Source organism: Cryptomeria japonica, chromosome 8, assembly GCF_030272615.1.
Source record: "Cryptomeria japonica chromosome 8, Sugi_1.0, whole genome shotgun sequence".
Lineage (NCBI taxonomy): Eukaryota > Viridiplantae > Streptophyta > Pinopsida > Cupressales > Cupressaceae > Cryptomeria > Cryptomeria japonica.
The window spans coordinates 159,603,596-159,623,067 of NC_081412.1; the positions used below are offsets into that span (position 1 = coordinate 159,603,596).

General features: G+C 35.2%; 1 protein-coding gene across 4 annotated transcripts in view; it reads right to left on the bottom strand.

Annotated features, from left to right (window-relative positions):
• The window catches only part of LOC131044822 (uncharacterized), a 163,371-nt gene that overhangs the window by 141,080 nt on the left and 2,819 nt on the right, over positions 1-19,472 (bottom strand). For all 4 annotated transcript variants that reach the window (XM_057978263.2, XM_057978264.2, XM_057978262.2 and 1 more), the window contains exons 8-9: positions 18,963-19,061; positions 16,394-16,486 (exon numbers count right to left, since the gene is read on the bottom strand). In XM_057978263.2, coding sequence (XP_057834246.1) covers positions 16,394-16,486; positions 18,963-19,061 — 192 coding nt within the window. The remainder of the gene's footprint in view (positions 1-16,393; positions 16,487-18,962; positions 19,062-19,472) is intronic.

Genomic DNA, 19,472 nt, shown 5'->3' on the forward strand with positions numbered 1-19,472 from the left:
TCTTCTTCATACAGACTAATGATTATGGGATAGCATGCAAACAATGGATGCATTGACTACAACACACTAATTGTTTAAGCTCAGCGCTCTTTATAAACCTCATTACTAATGATCATGACATAGTCCATATTTAGATTAAGAGAATATTTAATCCTTATACTTTTCCTTACCATATTTAGATATGAATGTATTTATGAATAGTAACATCAAATAGTTTGAGAATAAAATTTGAAATTTTTATGTTTTTATTTTAATTGATACAAATTTATCTTTGTTACTTTACTTCTATTTATGTCAGACTAAAAACAATTGATCAAAACTAATGTTAGACATGCTAATTATATAGGGAAAAACATTTAATTCATGAAGTGTGTCTTTTCCATTACTTCCTTTGTGTTATTTATAAAATCAATAAAAATAAATAGATTAACCATTAACTACCTATCTTATCTATCACCCATGTGGTATTTATAAAATTAATATAAATATGGAGAAAAAATATTTAAGCCATTCCACTTAAATTTGGTTCTGTCATCCCAAGCTATAAAATATTGTTTAAGCTTGTAGATAGGGCTAAACTGTTGTTGGTATTCTCCACAATTGAAGCTTCCAAGGAAGAGAGAACTGACTCTAAACTTCTTGCTTTTCCGTCAAAGAGACTTCTATTATGTGCTTTCCAAATCTCCCAGACAAGGCATGGAGGAGATATATCCCAGAGAGAGCTGAGAGAACCATCCTTTGGTCTTATTGGCCAGCTTTGAAAAAGTGAGACTATGTCATTTGTAAGAGCTTTTATCCAGCCTAATTTGGCACATAGCCATCTCCAACACTTTGCCGAAAAGAGACAATTGAGGAGAAGGTAGTCAACTATTTCTTCTTGAGCCTTGCAAAGAATGCATCTAGATGGACCCTCAAAACCCATCTTTCTAAACTTATTTGCTGTAAGAACTTTCCTTTTTGTTGCTAGCCACATAAAGATGCATGCCTTAGGGATAATTCTATTTTTCCAAAATATTTTTTGAGGGATTCCTTGATCCTCTGAAACCCCTTGACTTGCTAGAGTTTTGTAACCACCCTTAGCACTATAGTTACCTGATTTAGATGGGATCCATATCAGGGCATTTGCTCCTTCTCTAAAGAACAGTTGTCTCTCTTTGATTGACTCAATTAATTGGCTTAACTCAGCAGGGGGAAGAGGCAACCCCTCCAAATTATTCCAACTCTAGCCTGGGATAGGGTTTCCCTTCTCAAAATTGACATAGTCCTTGACATTTTTCCCCCAATGCTGTTGTAACCTCTGTCTAGTAGTTGGAATGGATAATAAATTGTCTAAACTCGGATAACCCTCCCAAGAGTCTTCCCAAAAAAGACTAGAAGAACCATCATGGACATCCTTGGAGGCATAGTCAACTATCATATTTCTGCATTTGTTAATGAAGTTCCATATCCGAGAACCTTTGGGGTGATTAGTAGACCTTAAAAGATTAAGGGATTCACCTGCTTCTACATATTTGGAATTCATCATTCTCACCCATCTTGCTTTGGGTTCTTTAAGCATCTTCCAAACCAATTTGGCCCCTAATGCCATATTTTGAATCTAAAGGTTGTGGACTCCCAATCCTCCTAAAGATTTCGGTTTGCAATTTTTTTCCCAAGCTATTAATGCAATTTTGTGCTTCTCTTTAGTTTTTTGCTAAAAAAAATTCCTCATCTTTTGAATGACATAATTATTCATTCCTACAGTTAGAGCTAAATAAGACATTAAATAAATTGGAAGAGATGCGATGACCGCTTGAAGCATAACCAGCCTACCCACCCAAGATAACCACTTCCCTTTACACGAATTAACATTTGGGTCCAACTTTATCTTAAAAGGACCCCACAAGATTGAGTTCCTCAGGCCCCTGTCTATGGGGATGCCCAAGTAGATGCAAGTTAGAGTACCCTTTTTGCAATTGAGAATTCTTAAGATCCCGTGCTCCAAAGGCAGTGGCATGGAGAAGAAGAAAATCTTTGACTTATCTTTGTTTACTAACTGGCCCGATGCTTTGGCATAGGAGTCTAGGAGTGTTTGCAATTGGCATGCTTCATTGGCTTTAGCTGTTCCCAACAGAAGGTTATCATTAGCAAATTGCTGATGCGTAGCTATAAAGTTGGAAGTAATCTTGATTCCTTCCAACTCTTTGTTAGAGTGCTTTTCTTTAATGGCTCTTCCTAGGGCTTCAACCATAATTATGAAAAGGTAAGGAGAGATTGGATCTTCTTGTCGGATACCTTTTGAGGATGAAAAGAAACCTTCTGGTGTTCCATTAATAAGAATTGAGAATCTAGGTGTAGAGATGCACTCAAAGACCCAATTAATCCATTGATTATTGAAACCAAAAGCTTGCAGAACTTTGCATAAGAAGCGCCAATCCACACTATCATATGCTTTGGATATGTCCAGCTTTAACTATCATACTTGGCCTTTTCGTGTTTTGAAGAGTGTGAATTGCTTCTTGAGCCACTATTACTCCGTCTAGAATTGAACACCCCAAAACAAAACCTGTCTGCTCTTCTGAGATAATATTGTCTAGCAGAGGTTTCAATCTATTTGTCATCGCTTTGGAGAGGATTTTGAAGATAGTATTGCAGAGGGAGATTGGTCTAAAGTCTCCTAGACGGATAGCTTTCTCCTTTTTTGGGATTAGCGCAATAAAGGTGTTATTAATTTCCTTGAGAAGATTGCCAGACCTTCTAGCCTACTCTAGCGTCTCCACCAATTCTAGCCCAAAAATGTGCCAGCATTTCTTGAAGAAGCCAATTGGAAAACCATTTGGGCTTGGTGCTTTATCAGAAGGGAGTTGGTTAAGAGCAGTTGTGATCTCCTCTAGTGAAAAACTTTTATCTAACTTCCTATTTTTCTCTTTCGTAATAATTTTTGGGATGCAAGATAGGAGCTTCCTTTGCTCCATTAGGTCCAAGCCTTCCTCATTATTGAGGAGCTTTGAAAAGAGTTGACAATTTCTTTCCTGATGGCCTTAGGATCTTCAATAAAGCTGTTGCCTTGGAGTTCTAGCCTAGTGATCTTATTGATGTTTCTCCAGACTTTTGTTACATTATGGAAGTACTTAGTATTCTTATCCCTAGCTTGCAACCAACTCTCTCTAGATTTTTGCTTTCAAAAAATTTCTTCTTTGGATAGGATATCCTCATACTCTGCCAACAACTACTTTTCTTCTAAGAAGGTAGCATGCGACATACCTTCCTTAATGATCCTGTCATTCAAAACTTCAAGCTGAGATTCAATGTTCTTTTTGATAGAGAATATATTTTTAAAATGTGATCCGTTCCACTGTAGAAGCTTCTTTTTCACGTATTTAAGCTTGGACACGAAACAAAAAAGCCTCGATCCCTCAAAACTGATCTCTTTCCACCATTTTTCAATCATGGATAAAAAGTTAGGATCCTTCATCCACATATATTCGAACCTGAAGGGTGGTTTCAAACAACTTGTATCTCCTTGGAGAGAAAGCAAATGGGGGAAGCGATTAGAGCCTAAGCATGGAAGAACATAGCACTCCAAGATGAAAGGGAAGGAAGTGAGATTCCCCAACCAGAAAAATCTATCTATTTTCTTCGCTATATTACAAAAGCCTTGTCTTCGATTGTTCCAAGTAAACGTGCTATCCCCTGATTCAATTTCTAGAAGCCCATTTCTGTCTATCCAATCATTAAAATCCTGCCTTGATCTACCAAGTCTAGAAATACCACGGTCCCTTTTATCTCTGAAAACTCGAATGGCATTAAAGTCCTCTCCAATAAGAAGATTTTGATCTTGAAGTCGAGAGATCACCCCGTCTAGATTGAGCCAAAGATTATGTCTACATGAAGGGGATGAAGGTCCATAGACATTGAGCAAGAAGAAGAAGACATTAAATTGAAGAAGCAAAACTTTCACAAGTAACCAATTTCTATTAGAGGCTACTTCCTCTAGCTGGACAGAGGAAGGTTTCCAAACTATCATAAGACCGCCCGATGCACCATCAGCTGAGACCACAATCTGTTGCGAAGCCTAAAAGAACTGTCCTAATCTCGCACCAAAAGACTCTTCCTGTTGGTAGTCAAGTTTTGATTCCTGAAGCAAAATGATATCAGCATTGGTCAAGAGAATTCTTCTCTTCATTGAGGCCCCTAACATTCCACAATAATATTTTCATTGTTGTTCAGTGAGCTTGGTCTGAGTCTCATTCTCCGCTTCTTTAACTAACTGCTCATTGAGTGATTTTCTACCTCTCTTGGGAGAAGTAAAGCCAAAATCTGACCTTTCCTTTCCATCTATCATTTTCTTAATTCTCAGCTTCCTTTTCTCCTTGATTTTAGAATACATGGTAGTAAGCGGGGTATCCATAACCAGCTCCAGATCCTCTTCCTCAGTCATAAAGCCATTAAGAATATGCTGGGTATTTGCATCTAAGTTTATTTCAGCATTAGGAGCCCACAGGGGTGGGGAATCCACGAAGGGATTTGGAGATTCTGAGGAAAGGTTAACAAACTTTTGCAGATTAGGGGAGGAATGAAATGAATCAGAATGAGAAGCTTTTTGGGCCTCCAACTGAACCTCTGAAAAAGGGGAAGCCGCTAGATTTTGGAAAGAGGCAACTTTGGCTGCATTCATCTCATGAATAATATCATTTTTGAGAGTCTTAGATTCTAATAGAAGATTTGATAAAGATAAGTCTTTCTCCTTATAAGTAACTGCTAGAGAAGGATTCCCCACATTCTTTTGGTTTCTCACTCGATTCCTTTTTTTGGAAACCTTTATGGGTTTCGAAATAAAGACATTAAACACTCCCCGGTTTAAGATAGGGTTCTTTTTTCTGGCCAAAAAGTCTTCTTGAAGTGTTTTTGGTCTTTAACTTCATTTTAGGAGAGAGAATCAAATGAAAATCTTCAGAAGACACACGGGGAACATAGGGGATATAAGCCAACGATCTGCATATCTGATGGGTTTCCCCAATAGGATTATGAAATTGGTTCTCCTCTGAAAGAACTTTCCCTTGGTGATCCCGTGAAGCCAAGGCAGTGTCCCACTGAGGCTAGACAACATGGACCCGTTGAAAGTTATCAAGGAGGGTAGCATGTTGAATTTGCTCCCTTGACTGAAATAACGCTCCCCTTGAGCCTTGCACAAAGTTCCCATTAACTATCCAACTTCTAAGAATGCATTTGCTAGGTATTTCATCAACCAATCTCTTGATTCTTTGTTTCCATCTTTCGATCTTCGAGACTATTTCCAATTCTCCATAGAAGCCTCGATCCAAGTTTATTTCCACATAGATGTTGGCAACATCCCCTTTTAGACCATTCAAAAAATCCTCCTTAATACCCACTAGAAAGCCTAAAGCATCACCTATTTTCAAGAGTACTTCCGGACACCAAAACTCTCAGGGAAGACCCTCTAAGGAGAGCTAGATTGGGGATTTTCCAAACTTATGAGAAGATGAGTCAAATCCCAGCTTCCAGTCAACAAAGTGGAAGGTTGAGCCAAGATAGAAGATGGGGCTTCCATTGATAATGCTATCCTTCATACTAGAATCAATGCATTCAATAAAGAAGAAGTCATTTTGCATGGGGCGACTAGAAACCATACTAGGAAAGGAAGAAGACCACCATTCCATGATATCTAGACAACTGCCTCCAATACCACACCACTTGGCAAAAAGGGGATTCTCTTTGTAGCACCCAATCTTGGGATTCAACTTAGATGATGACATGACAAAGAGTTTACTTCCTAGGCCTTTCCTCTTCTAGTCAAATTAAGGAGGTGTTGAACTTATAGGGGTAGATTTCAACGGAGGAAGGCTTTTCCAACCTACCTTCAACCCTTTCTTTCTAGATCCTACCGAGTTATTTGGCATTGAAAGAGTTCAACAGGGGTCTAGCAAAATCCTTAAGAGGGGGTGGGCACGAGAAACCCTGATGAGTCATGTTTATGAATCGGTTATCCTTTAAATGGTTTTGCACTAAAGAAGGAAAGACCCCAATGTTTCTATTAAGCCTTTTGGATGGCCATGTGTGCCCATTAATGGGAAGAGGGATTCTATTTGGTTCGGTTGCCACTCGATTTACTCTAGGAGGCCAATCGACTTTACTCAAATGATTCTTGTTATAAGAACTCTTGCCCGTCCGCTCATGATTCAAGAAGCTACTGTCTTGCCTCCAACGCCCTGGATGCTGGTATCCTCTGGAATCCATTAACATAATTACAAACTCATCTAAACAACTATTCCTGATATTCTAATTGTTATTTGTTTCCATATTGGATTCTAGTCATGGGAAAGGAAAAAGAAAGATATAGTCATAGTAAGAGGGAAAACCAACTTCATGATGAATTTACAAATGCTTAGAATTTTAAAATATACAAATACTCAAAGATTTATTATATAAAATAGAAATCTAACTATAACATAGAGGGTCATATAGTTTCAATGAAAACCAAATAGAATATTAACAAGGAAAAGAAGAATTTCTTGCCATGATCGCTCCTGCAGATGATCCTCTTGGTCCTGGTCCTGTTGGCATAGTTATTGAGGATGTTGGGGCTTCCTTCCAAGGCATTTCTCTATTGTTGGTGGATAAAATTCATTGTTGTTACGAGATAGTTTGGTGCTCATCCTCCTAGAGGGAAATCTTGTCCACTTCCTTGTGCTGAGACTTCCTCTGTTGTGGTTTGTGGCTAGGATGTGGTGGAAAATGTGGATTTCTACCAATGTTGTTGGTTGGTGTGTAGATTTGTTGGTCTTTGGCCTTCTCTCTCTTGTCTTCATTGTTGGGTGATGAGTTCTCAGAAGCCCTTAGTTGCTGGTAACATTGAGCTCTTCCCTTGTGCTAAGGGTTTTGTCATTTCTTCTTTTGCTTCTTTTAATGATTATGGCTTGGTGCTTAGCAAGCTTTGGGCTTAGGGAGTGAAAAATCTCTCAATCAAAGCCTGGACAACTTTGTTTAATGTTCATACTGAACCACTCAACTTGTGTCCAATGTGGGTTCCTCTTCCCAATCTTCCCCTCCATTTTTGGGAGAATTCTTGTTATGAGGCCATTAACAACTATATCAACCATTCCTTGAAGGTTGATGATACTACTTCCTTCATGGGTCATTCTACTTTTGCATGCATTTTGATCGATATTGACATCTCCACGCCTCTTCCTAGGGATGTGGTTCTCACAGCTGGGAAAAGGGCATGGACTCAATCATTGGATTATGAGGACCTCCCCTTTAGATGTCGTTGATGCTTCTCTATTAGTTGCCTGGCCATAGATTGTGCTCTCCCACATTGTAAAGGTGTTGCTCCTTGGTGGAAGGATACTATTGGTACTCACTTAATTGTCCACGCTTTTTATTCTCCTTTTGATGACTCTTTCTATATTGACCATGACTCCTCCTAGGTTGTTGATAAGTCTCTTGTTGTTGGTGCGACCTCTTTGTGCCCTGTCAAAGATCCTCTTGCCTAGTGCACGTGTCCTACTCTACATGTTGGCCCTATTTAACCCTAGTCTTTGGTGGAGAATCCTTGTCCATCTTTTGCTCTATGTGTTGATAGCCTATCTGTGGGGGTCCCCTCCATAGTTTCCCTTGTATTGGTGTTCCTAATGACAATATTGCTTGGAATGTTGTTAGCCATTGGAGGAAAGGTCCTTCCTCCTCTTCCCAAACTTTTCCCTAAATTGTGGGCTTGAGTCCTACTCACTCTTGATGTGGGTTGTTTGTAACTTGCAAGAGGTTTGTTCATGGGCTATGCAATGTTGTAAGTGGTCTATTTATGGCTTGTTTGTAAGTGGCTTGTTTTTTGCCTATGATTGTAAAGGATTGACACCCTAGTTTGCTACTTCTATTAATAAAAAATATAGTTATATTTCTAGATTATTTGAAGTGTTCATGCAATTCGAATTTACATGATTATTGAAACCGTAATAGTCATATTTAAAGATTATTTTAACTTAATTAACTTACCAATTGTAGTTATATCAATCATAGTAACCATACCTTCAAATTATGATGTCTCTCCATAATTCATATTTGCATGATTAGGAAGGCCATCATATAATATTATATTTATATTATATGGAGAATTTTTGTAAGGTACACACATATGGAGGTCATAATTTCATCTACAATAAATTTATTTTATTTCTTTGTGATTCAACAAAGGACAAAGTGTAATGACAAATTCATTATTATATCAATTATTATACTAAAAACAACTCCTTTCAAGCAACCACACTAGAAACCAACTATAGAAGAACACAAGTCTTTAACTTAGAAATCCATTTATTTAGAAACCAATTCCATATTAGAAGCCAACTATGGAAGACCAAGCGTCCCAACTTAGCATTCCAATATTAGATGCCTAGTAGGAATTTGAACTTAGGTCTCCACAATAATAATTCAATCCAACACATTAACCAATTAAACTTGAACCCTTGGACATACATATGAGATTTGAAAATTAATATACACCAAATATTGAACTCACAATTTTTTAATCAAATTCACTTGATTTGATTGCACCAAAAAACTAGAAGCTAAAATCAAACTAATTTAGATATTTTTGATTTCTATACCTTTTTGGAATTTAGTAGTGTTTGGATATGGCCTTCCTTTGTGCTTTAATTATTTATTTTGATTAGGGCGTGGGATTCAAGTTTTACTATATGCATGACAAATATTTATGACCCTCCTTTGTGGTTCATTGTTTTTATTATAAATGCAACAAACAAGGTCCCGACTCTATACACATATAACTACTTGATTTGTTTTTGAGAAAGCTACAAACTAAGGTGTCAACCCTTTACAACAAGAAGCCCCAAAGGTAAAGAAATGCATGCCAAACATAAGACACTCACAATGTTCCAAAAGTCATTAACAAACCACTTACAACATGTCCTAGGCCAAAAACAAACCTCTTATAGAAAACAAATAACCCACATCAAGAGCGGGTAAGACCTTTACCACAAATTGAGGAAGACTTTGTGAAGAGGAAGAAATGCCCTTCCTTTGTCGACTAATAATAGTCCAAGCGATACTATCATCAAGAACACCATTATAAGGGGAAGCATGAGGAGAAACCCCTAAAGAGAGCCTATCAATAGACGAAGCAAATGGTGGAAGAGGGGGAAAGTCCTCCACCAAAGGCTAACACTAAGAAAGAGCAATGGGTAGAGTAGGGTGCATGCACTAGATAGGAGGTTCACCAATAGGGGTTAGCAGTCACAAAGAGGTCACATCAATAACTAGAGGTTCATCAACAACTTGGGAGGATGCGGTTGCATCGAAGAGTGGAAGTACACCCATAACAGACTATGCATTATGGGTAAGAGGTTCAACAAGAGCCTCATTAGAAGCAAGATATTATGCATCATTTGAGTCATTTGATGAATTAGAAGCACTGCCAATTAAATGCTCATTAGTAGCATTCTTTCACCACATACCAGAGTTCTTGCATCATGAGATGAGAGGACAATCTATAGCTAGGTGACCAATGGAGAAGCACAATTGACATTGGAAGGAGAGGTCGTCATAATCAAGAGGTTGAGTCCAATGCTTATCCCCAACCGTCAACTTCAAATCTCCATGAAGGGTCTTGGAGATGTCAATATCCACTAGAATATGAGCATAAGTGGAGTGTCCCACAAAAGAAGTAGAATCACCAACTTTCAAAAAGTAACCCATAGAGTTACAAATGGCCTCATAACAATAAGGCTCCCAAAATTGTAGAGGGAGGTTCAAAAGTCTAATCCACACTAGGTGCCCATTTAGTTGCTCAATAAGAGGATTAAAGGAGGTTGACCAAGGCTTGATATAGAGAGAGTGCTCCCCCAAGACCACAAATTTCCCAACACCAAATTTCTATCCTTAGAGGAGGAAAAGGAGGAGATAAAAACCTTTAGCCCAAGGGAAGAGTTCAATCATACATTTCACAAGAGGCCTCCAAGAATCCAACACCCATTTGTGTAGATTGGGAAGAGAGGCCCACAAATTGGAGAAAATGCACACTAAACCCCTACATTGGTAGAAGGCCTCATTTTCTACCAAATCATTGCCATAAACCACCACTGGAGATGATTTGACACAAATAAGAGGATGAGATTTCTGCCTCAAAATTTGAGCAACATTAGTAGCCTGAGCAAAGATGCATGCAATAACAACAATCCCAAAAGGTGTAGCAACAATAGTAGCCACGACTGCACTATAGACATGAAGACTAGTAGTAGGCACCAAAGAGACCAATGACACATGCAACAAAATGAAGTATACTGGTGATAGAGGAAACCCCAGAAGTAGAGGAGACAATTGAATGGCACACCGATGGTGGATTTTGAGGAACACCCTAAAGCAACAACAAAAGAATGTGTGGCTAGACAAGGGACAAAAATCACACCTGTAGTAGAATACACACCAAAAGAAAGGACATCCACCACAAAAAAAACCCTCACAGTAGAAGAATCGGTGCCAAGTGACACACTAGCAACTAACATAGAGGAACCAAAGGCCCTAGAGATAGGAAGCACTCTTGTGGTAGACAAGATGAGAAGCACTCTCGTGGTAGATGAGATGGGATGAATGAATGTTTTTAATCATGTCCATGAGGCCAAGCAGCCTATGGGACCCACAAATAGCTAGCGAAGAAAACTTGTGTATACAAAACACAACACCTATATTTCCTTTTCTTTTTGCATCTTGGATCTTCTATTGTGTATCTTGACCAAAAACTTTGCAACCCTTATTATCTTCTCTTCTTCGAACAAATCACCCAAGTTGTTCCCTTTTAATGTCTCAATATAATTGATCCATATGTCCTTGTAAGCTGAACATTCCATAATGTAATGCCATTCTGTCTCAACCGCTTCTTGAGTGCAATATCTACACCTTCTATCTGCCCACTCCTCTTTGGGTATCATCCATCTTTCGGTCTCACATATAAGCTGGTGCGAACATGTTCTTATCTAAGCGATCAACATTTTTTCTTTCCATTTTATTTCCATTCCTATGTAGGTCTTTTGTGTATGGTCATATTTAGGGTTAAAATGTTTTGACATAGTATTCCTTTTTCCTCCCAAGAGGTCCTTTCCACATGCTTTCTTTGAATTTTCCCTGCACATACCTTTTTATTTCCCCATTGTGATTTGGACATTCACTTATGCTAATACCCTAGTTGCTCATCCATGTGACATTTTGCTTTATCCACATGCTCTTTCTTCTATCTATTTTTCACTAGTTACCATTTTTGGCCAACGATGAGGCTCCATGTTATCTAATCTTCTTAGATAGCTTAACAACCGAAACATAGCTGACGCTTCAACGATGAAATTCCTGGCCTCAGCTAGGACAATATCATATGGAACAATGAATTTAATCTTGAGGTTATGTGTGATTAAATATTTTTGTAATCTCTCTATCTGTCTCCACTTTCTTGCTGAGGTGTTGCTACCGCAAACTTCACACCCATATAGCACCACTAGAACAACTAAAAGCCCAAAAAGAGTTTTCTTTGTCTTCCAATCCCATAGATCGGCCCTTCTACATCTATTTTTCAATGAGTATAAAGATTTTCATCCCCCCTATATCCTTTTTGCTCTACATGTTTCCCAACTAAGTTTGTTGTGAAAATCAAGGCCAAGATACATATATTCATTGACCATCTGTAAGGGGCTGCCTTCAAAAACAAATTCCCTATGAACCTTCTTTCTCTTCAAGGTAAAATCATGACCTTAGTTTTGGTAGTGTTCACGTGCATCCCCACCTGGTGACAAAAGAGCTCTAGAGATTTTAAGTGTTCCTTCAAATCTTGTGCTGTTTTTGCCATTAAAATAAGATCATCGACATATAAAAGTAGCTTTATAACATAATTGGTCAAGTACACCCCTCCACCAGCAAACTTATTGATCCACTCCTCTAATTTGTCAATGTATATCCCAAATAAAGTAGGGGACAATGGGCATCCTTGCTTGACCTGGATATCACTTCCAAAACATTCTGAAAATCCCTATTTGGTATGTATTTTAGCCCAAACTTGTTCATACAGCCTACAAATAGCATCCCCTTTGTGTTGGGAAGCACACTCACGATAGATGAGATGGGAAGCACACCTACAATATATGAGATGAGAAGCACACTTGCAATAGATGAGACATGTTGCATATCTATTGTAAAAGAAACCCCAAGAGAAGAAGACCCAGTGACAAGTGGCACACCAACAAAAAAACACAAAAGAACCATGGGGCCCTCTAATAGGCAACACATGGACACAAGAAGCAGGAGAGCCCATTTCAAAACTTTAAAAGTTTTGAACTTTTTGTGGTTCATTATTGCATCTTTCATAATGGACACTTTTTTTCGCTCTCCTTGCCACATTTAGTTCTTATCTCATTGTGCCTTAAGATATCTCCCAAATTCCACTTGATATATTTTAAGGGTATTGATTCAACACCCCTTGAGCATATTATTTGTATATCTCATGATAGCTCTCCTCTATGTGCCTCTTGATTCATCCTTCCTTAAGAAACCTAGTACAATTGTGCTCTTGATCAATCCACATGTTACACATATGAAGCACCTTCTATGCATAAGGATGCAATGTTTGTAATCTCTAATAATTTTTTAAAAGATATATTCTCTTTAGAGGTACCTATTTATGATGCCTATTCTAGCAATTAGCTTTATGGTGATTGTACTTAGATTCTATTACCAGAAATGTACCTCTACATGACATACCTTATTTGTGCTCTCTCTCATATTACATTGTTTTCCCACATGTGAATCATGATAGTCTTTCTCTTATGTTTTGGGATCATCATCTATTGATGATAGGTTTTGTGAGAAGCATTGTGTTAGTTCCTTAGCATCTAATAATGTAGATGACAATGTTTTAATCCATGACGATTTGGTTATGATGACTCTAGAAGTATTGTTTTGATGGTTCTCATTCTTCATACTCAAGTGGCCCTTCCTTGAAGGACTGCATGGATACTTTTATGCATCATGATGATGTGCCCCTCTTTGAAAACCATGAAAATTCTCTTTTCAACCTTTTAATTCTTTCATATGATATATCTTTGAATAATTTTTGGGTACCCTCTTTTCCATTTCATATTGAAAAAATAAATGACTTCTCTTACAATTTTTACTTGGCTTTTGTAAGCATGATGTGTAACTATCTTACATTTTTTTGGGTAACTTACCTATGATCTACCTACATGTGAATTTGTTGGGTATTTTAAACATGATCTTCTACATTATTAGAACCCTGATATGAGTAGATTGATCTATCTAGATATGTGTATTGATGATTATGAACAAAGATTAAAAATGAATAATTCTAAAGCATATGTGATTTTGGCTTATCCTTTACCAACCAGATTTGTGCCACTATGTTTCACAAAGTATGATGGTAGAGATGATCCATTATTTCATTCAAAACTACACACTTCACTCTTTTCATGAGGACTTGCTTGTTAGGTTATTTCTACAAGCTCAAGTGGTCACATATTCATATAGTTCTATTCCTTGTCACGTGCTCAAGTATCACCTCTCTTATGAATTTGACTAGTTATTTCATGAAACATTTTCATACAATATTGAGCTGAAAATATTCATTGCGAAATTCATAGAGTGAAAAAGAAAAGAGCAAGAACCAGTTATGAAATATGTTGAGATTTCATGATTTTATTACTAATATGAATTTTATTTAAGTGGATAATGAGCTTCAAAGTTCATTTACTGATGGTTTGTTTCCACTGTTTACAAAACAAGTGCATTAAAAATGTGAAAAATATGCATAAATATGTTATTTTTCACATTGAAAATCATCACAAACACTTGACTAATGTATGTCTAAAATTGCATCACATACGATTGAGTTTTTTTACACTTATCATGGCATGCATTAATTAAAATAAGATTGATCAACCAAGATTTGTAAAGGATGGTCTCTCACTTTTATACTCTACATGAAGATCTCAAATTCCTTTGCATTGAACCACTGTTAGAATTTATAACACTTCAAATTTAACATTGTTTTATATGGTCTTTTTATTCAAAGTATTTGGAGCTTCCATATTTTAATGCCAAGAAAGTAAGAGAACACATTTCCCTTCAAACTCGGGTTTCCACACGCCCCCATCAAACAAAGATTTCTCATCATAATAATGTGTGATTTTGATTTTGATGTATTGTAGTTAATGAATTAGTTATTTATGTGTAGGATCTATTCTCATCATAATGATGTGTTGTATGAAGAAGATTGAGTTGTTACGATGCATTATAGTCAATATATTAATCTTCTTCATACATCACAACACTAATGATTGTGGAATAACACACAAACATTTAGTACATTAACTACAACATGCTAGTTGTTTAGGCTAGACAATCTTTATAAACCACATTAATCACTTAACCAATCCTCGAATCAAGAAAATATCCAATCTTTATATTTTTCTTACTATTTTAAAGTATGAATATACTCAAGAATAGTACCACCATGATTAATATGTTTTTATTTTAATTGATATAGATCTATCTTTGTTACTTCACTTTTAGTTATGCAAATGGAAAAAAGCAAGTGATTAACTTATTAAAATTTTTAATGGAAAGATATATAGAGTGTAAATGACCATCACAATCTATCATTATAGCTATGATATGATTGCCAAACTAATGTAGGTACCCTAATTTTATAAGGAGAGAAAAAATAATTAAGATGGAAAGGATATAAATTTATGAAGCTTGCCTTATCCATCATGTGCTATGTGTATTTGTAAAATCAATATTTAACCATTAACTACCTAATCTTATCTATCACCTCTTTTGTGGTTTTTACAAATTATAAAAAAAAAGAAAAAATATTCACGTGTTAATATCTATACCAATTATAGATCAATATCAAAGAAACAAAATTAGAAACTTGATGATTGCTATCCACCTACTACAATGTCTATAGTTCTCGTTACTTAATTTTTTTCCCGTTTTGATTTTACTATTTTATGTTTTGATTAAAAAAACAACCCACTAGCATCAGTTAATTAAATTAATATTTAATTAATTCATCTTCAAACTTTCTCCTATTAATTAAATAAATTATTCAATTTATTTTAATTAATTCATTAAACCAAATTCACAATCAATTAAATGAATAAATCTTATTTATTTAATTTAATCTCCTTTCTTCTTTTAAATAAATTAAATAAAATATTTATTTAAATCATTAAATCCTCTCCCACTTAAATGTAACTTGCACTTATTTGTTGAATTAAATGAATTTTATTTTAATAAAAATCTTATTTTCCCTCACCCACCAAACCCACTTGCAAATCCTAGCCCCCTTCTAGATTCTTCTAACTCCTTCCTAATTAACTAGGAGTCACTTCTCAAAGACTTCAAAGTCTTTGAAAAGCATTAAAAGCTTTGTGTGTTCAACAATTTAACCTCTAAAGTCTTTCAAACCACTTATGGCTCTTACATGACTATTAATGGTTAAATCCACTTGCACCCATGGTTAAGGACTTTAACCCCTAACTCAACTCTTATGTGACCCATGTGTCTTCTCAAACGTTTATTGCTTTGACCATAGTTATCCTTTTAACCTTTGCACAAAAGTTTATCCATTGGATAAAAACATTATTCTTTGGATAATGAATTTATTCACTCAACCCAACTTTAACCTTAACTCCCAAGTTAACCCTCAGGTCATGTCAAACATTTAATGCTTCTTCCCTCTCCTCTCAACCCATCTCATTTTGACACTTGTCATCCTGAGATTGGGTTGAAAACCCTCTCATGGATTGAATATCATTCAATCCTGACCCTTGTTGAGATTACTCAATCTCAACCATCCATTGCTCCATTTTACTTATAAATAGAGCCTATTTCTTCATAATCCAGATCCTGAAAACTTGTATGCATTTGCATTATAGCCATTTTTAGAGAGCATTAGATAATCAATCATATTCACTCTTTTGTTTTAAAAATCAACACTAGCTAATTAGATAATCTCTTATTTTAGCTTTTGTTCGCATTTGCATAACATCTTAGATTAATCATCTTTTCATCTTGAACCTCCATAAGACATCCATAGTGCAAAAAGTTACTTTTTGTAAACCAAGTTTTTATTAATCCTTCCTTTTTTGTAGAGCATCACTACCCTATATAAAAAAAGAGGACAATTGTCCTTATATTTTGATTAAATAAGCATAAAAAAGACCCCAACCTATTAATAATTTTTTTTTTTGAAAGATAAACCATTTCTTGCTTGTTTAGCTACCATCTGTTTGACAGCCCTTAATATTATAAAATTTGAACAGTGCAATCTCATAAACAGCAGAAATAAGGATAGGATGATAGCTGAAAGACCTACCTGTGTGAATAACATGAGGTGGTAGCTCTGGTTGTAAAGTAATATCATTTTGATTTTGAAGGATCCCATTTCCTGCTGCTCCACAAAAAGATTCTGCGTTCATAATTTCAATTGCAGTCAATATGAGTAAAATTTATTAACTTCAATTTCTAACTACAAATTAAATAAATCTGGCAACATTTAGAATATTTAAGAACACTGAAGCATCTGGATTATTCTGGCTACTCTAAAGATATGGTCAATATTAATATGGAGAACAGGCTACAGGATTATCAAAGATTTTCTTATAACTGTGTAGAAAAGCTACATTATTGGTTATGATGGTTTTCAAAATATTTTATAATCAGAAGATTTTAGTTGAATTGATTAAGTATTCATGCATCAAGGTTTAAAATCTTACAAAATATGATAATATGAGATGGGTCACCCATGCATCAAGGTATAAAGCTTTAGGAGGTATGATATAAGAAATGGGTTTCGAATTGTGTCTCAAACAATTTTGATAGAATAGATACTCCTCAGTCCTTCGTCCTTAATTCTTAACTAAAGAGGTATCAACATAAAGTGGCGCTCCCATGTCAAATAACAAAATGAACTCATAAATAATATAAAATCTTTGAATAAATATAAAAATATCTTTTTTACTTATCTTTTTCAAACTAGTGTTATAAGATTTTCATAAACAATTGATGTGTTGTAGTCAATGAATTAATTATTTATGCTCCCATCAAAATGATATGTTGAATGAAGAAGGTTGAGCTCAAACAACAAGTGCATTATAGTCTAAGTATTGATTGTTTAAGCTTAATCCTCTTCAGATAGCACAATACTAATGACTATGGAATAGCATTCAAACATTCAATTCATTGACTACAACACACTAGTTGTTTAAGATCAACTCTCTTTGTAAAACCTCATTACTAATGATCATGACATAGTCCATACTTAGATTAAGAGAATCTTCAATCCCTATAGTTTTTCTTACTATATTCTTACTATTTTAGGCATGAATGTATTTAAGAATAGTACCATCAAATAGTTTAAGAGTAAAATTTAAGATTTATATGTTTTTATTTTAATTGATCAATTTATTAGAATCTTTAATGGAGAAATATATAAAGTATAAATGACCATCACAATCTATTATTGTGGCTGTGATAGGATTGCCAAAACTAATGTTATACATGTTTTTGATTTAAAAAACAGCATTAACTAGGGTGCTGACCCTTAACAAAAAGAAACATCAAGAGAACAAAAAACAACATCAAGAGAGATGATGTTGGAAGAGAACCACAAGACAGGAACCTAAACAACTAGGGAACAAACCCCACTCAAGTGGGGGATGGGCCACTCAAATTCCCATGAGGGGGGGTATGGGGCAGGGGAGAAGATTTCCCCTTATGCCTGTGAGCAACCACAGACCAAAAGTTTAACCTGGAAAGATGTTATACATGTTAATTATATAGGAGAAAACAAATATTTAACCTGGAAAGATCAAAAGTTCTTTAAGTTTGTCTTACACATTATTTCTTATGTGGTATTTATAAAAGCAATATAAATAAATAAATTAACCATGAACTACCTATTTTTATCTATCACCCATGTGATATTTATAAAATTAATATAAATAAGCAGAAAAAGTATACAAGTGTTGATGAATTGTATTATAGAATATATCTATATCAATTATGGATCAATATCAAAAAATAAAATTAATTTAGTTTAAGTTGCTATTTATTCACCTTAGTGAGGTAACCTAGATGTTTAAAAATCAGATGATGGTGATCCACCTATAACTACAATATCTATTTCTTTTGGTGCTTAATTATGTTTTCCCTCTTTGATTTTACTGTTTTATGCTTAAGTCTTTACCTTATGTAAAATTGAGGCGTGAAAAACTGCCTCCCTTTCCCAACCCCCCTTTTGTCAAGTTTTGGGTGTTTCTCCCTACTCTTGAGTTGGGGTGGGTTGTTGTAGGTTTGATAGGTGTTTGGCTATCTGACTTGTTAGTTTGGGGTTTGTACCCTTGCTTGGTCTGTTGCCATCTTTGGGATGTTTTTAAATTTATGATAGTCTTTTGGCTATGTAAAGGGTCAGCACCCTAGTTAACTCTGCTTTTTTAATCAAAAACATTATTATTACACAATTCTTAAATAAATAAAATTTAACTGTCACATACTTTTAAATTATCTTGTAGTAATGAAGCAAAGTGATTCTCCTATAATTTATCAAGTAGCACTGAAATAAAGTGATTTTCTTTCTAGATAGATTAACCATTAAGTAAAAATAAATTATCATATAACAATAAAACAAAGCGATTTTCTTTCTAGATAAACAAAAAAAAGATTTTCATCATGATAAACTAACATTAAGTAAAAAATATATGACTACTGTTCTTATATCACCTTTAAAAAAAAATTAATTTTTTTAATTTTTATTTTTTTAATTATTTTTTAATAAAAGCCATGTCTTGCTTATTCCTTGTGAAGGTTTTATCTAAGCTAGGATCCACTTTAGGTCTTTAACAGTGCAACCTAATAAATATTTCATAGTCAGTAAATTCACTTACCTCTGTGATTTGTATGAGGCCAAGGAGGTGCTATCTGTGATTGAAAACTAATATTTTTGTGTTGGAGGATCCCCTTTCCTGCTGCTCCATAAAAGTATCCTGCGCTCATAATTTTTGATTACAGTCATTATGAATAGAATTTATTAACTACAGTTTCTAACTACAAAATAAATCTGCCACATTTAGAATATTTAAGAATACTGAAGCATCTAGATTCTTCTGGCTGCTTCTAAGAACATGGTCAATATTAATATGGAAAACATGTGTAAAGATGGGATCAATCATTCATAGTTTTTTTAATAACTGTACAGAAAAGATAAACTTCTGGTTATGGGAGGTTCTAAAAATATATTTTTATCAATAGATTGTAGTTCAATTGAATAAATACAATTAATGTAGATGTTCCATGTATTGAGGTTTAAAACTCTATTAGGTATGATATAAGAGATGAGACTGGAATAATATCCTGAACAACTTTGATGGAATGGATATCCCTCATGATATAAGAAA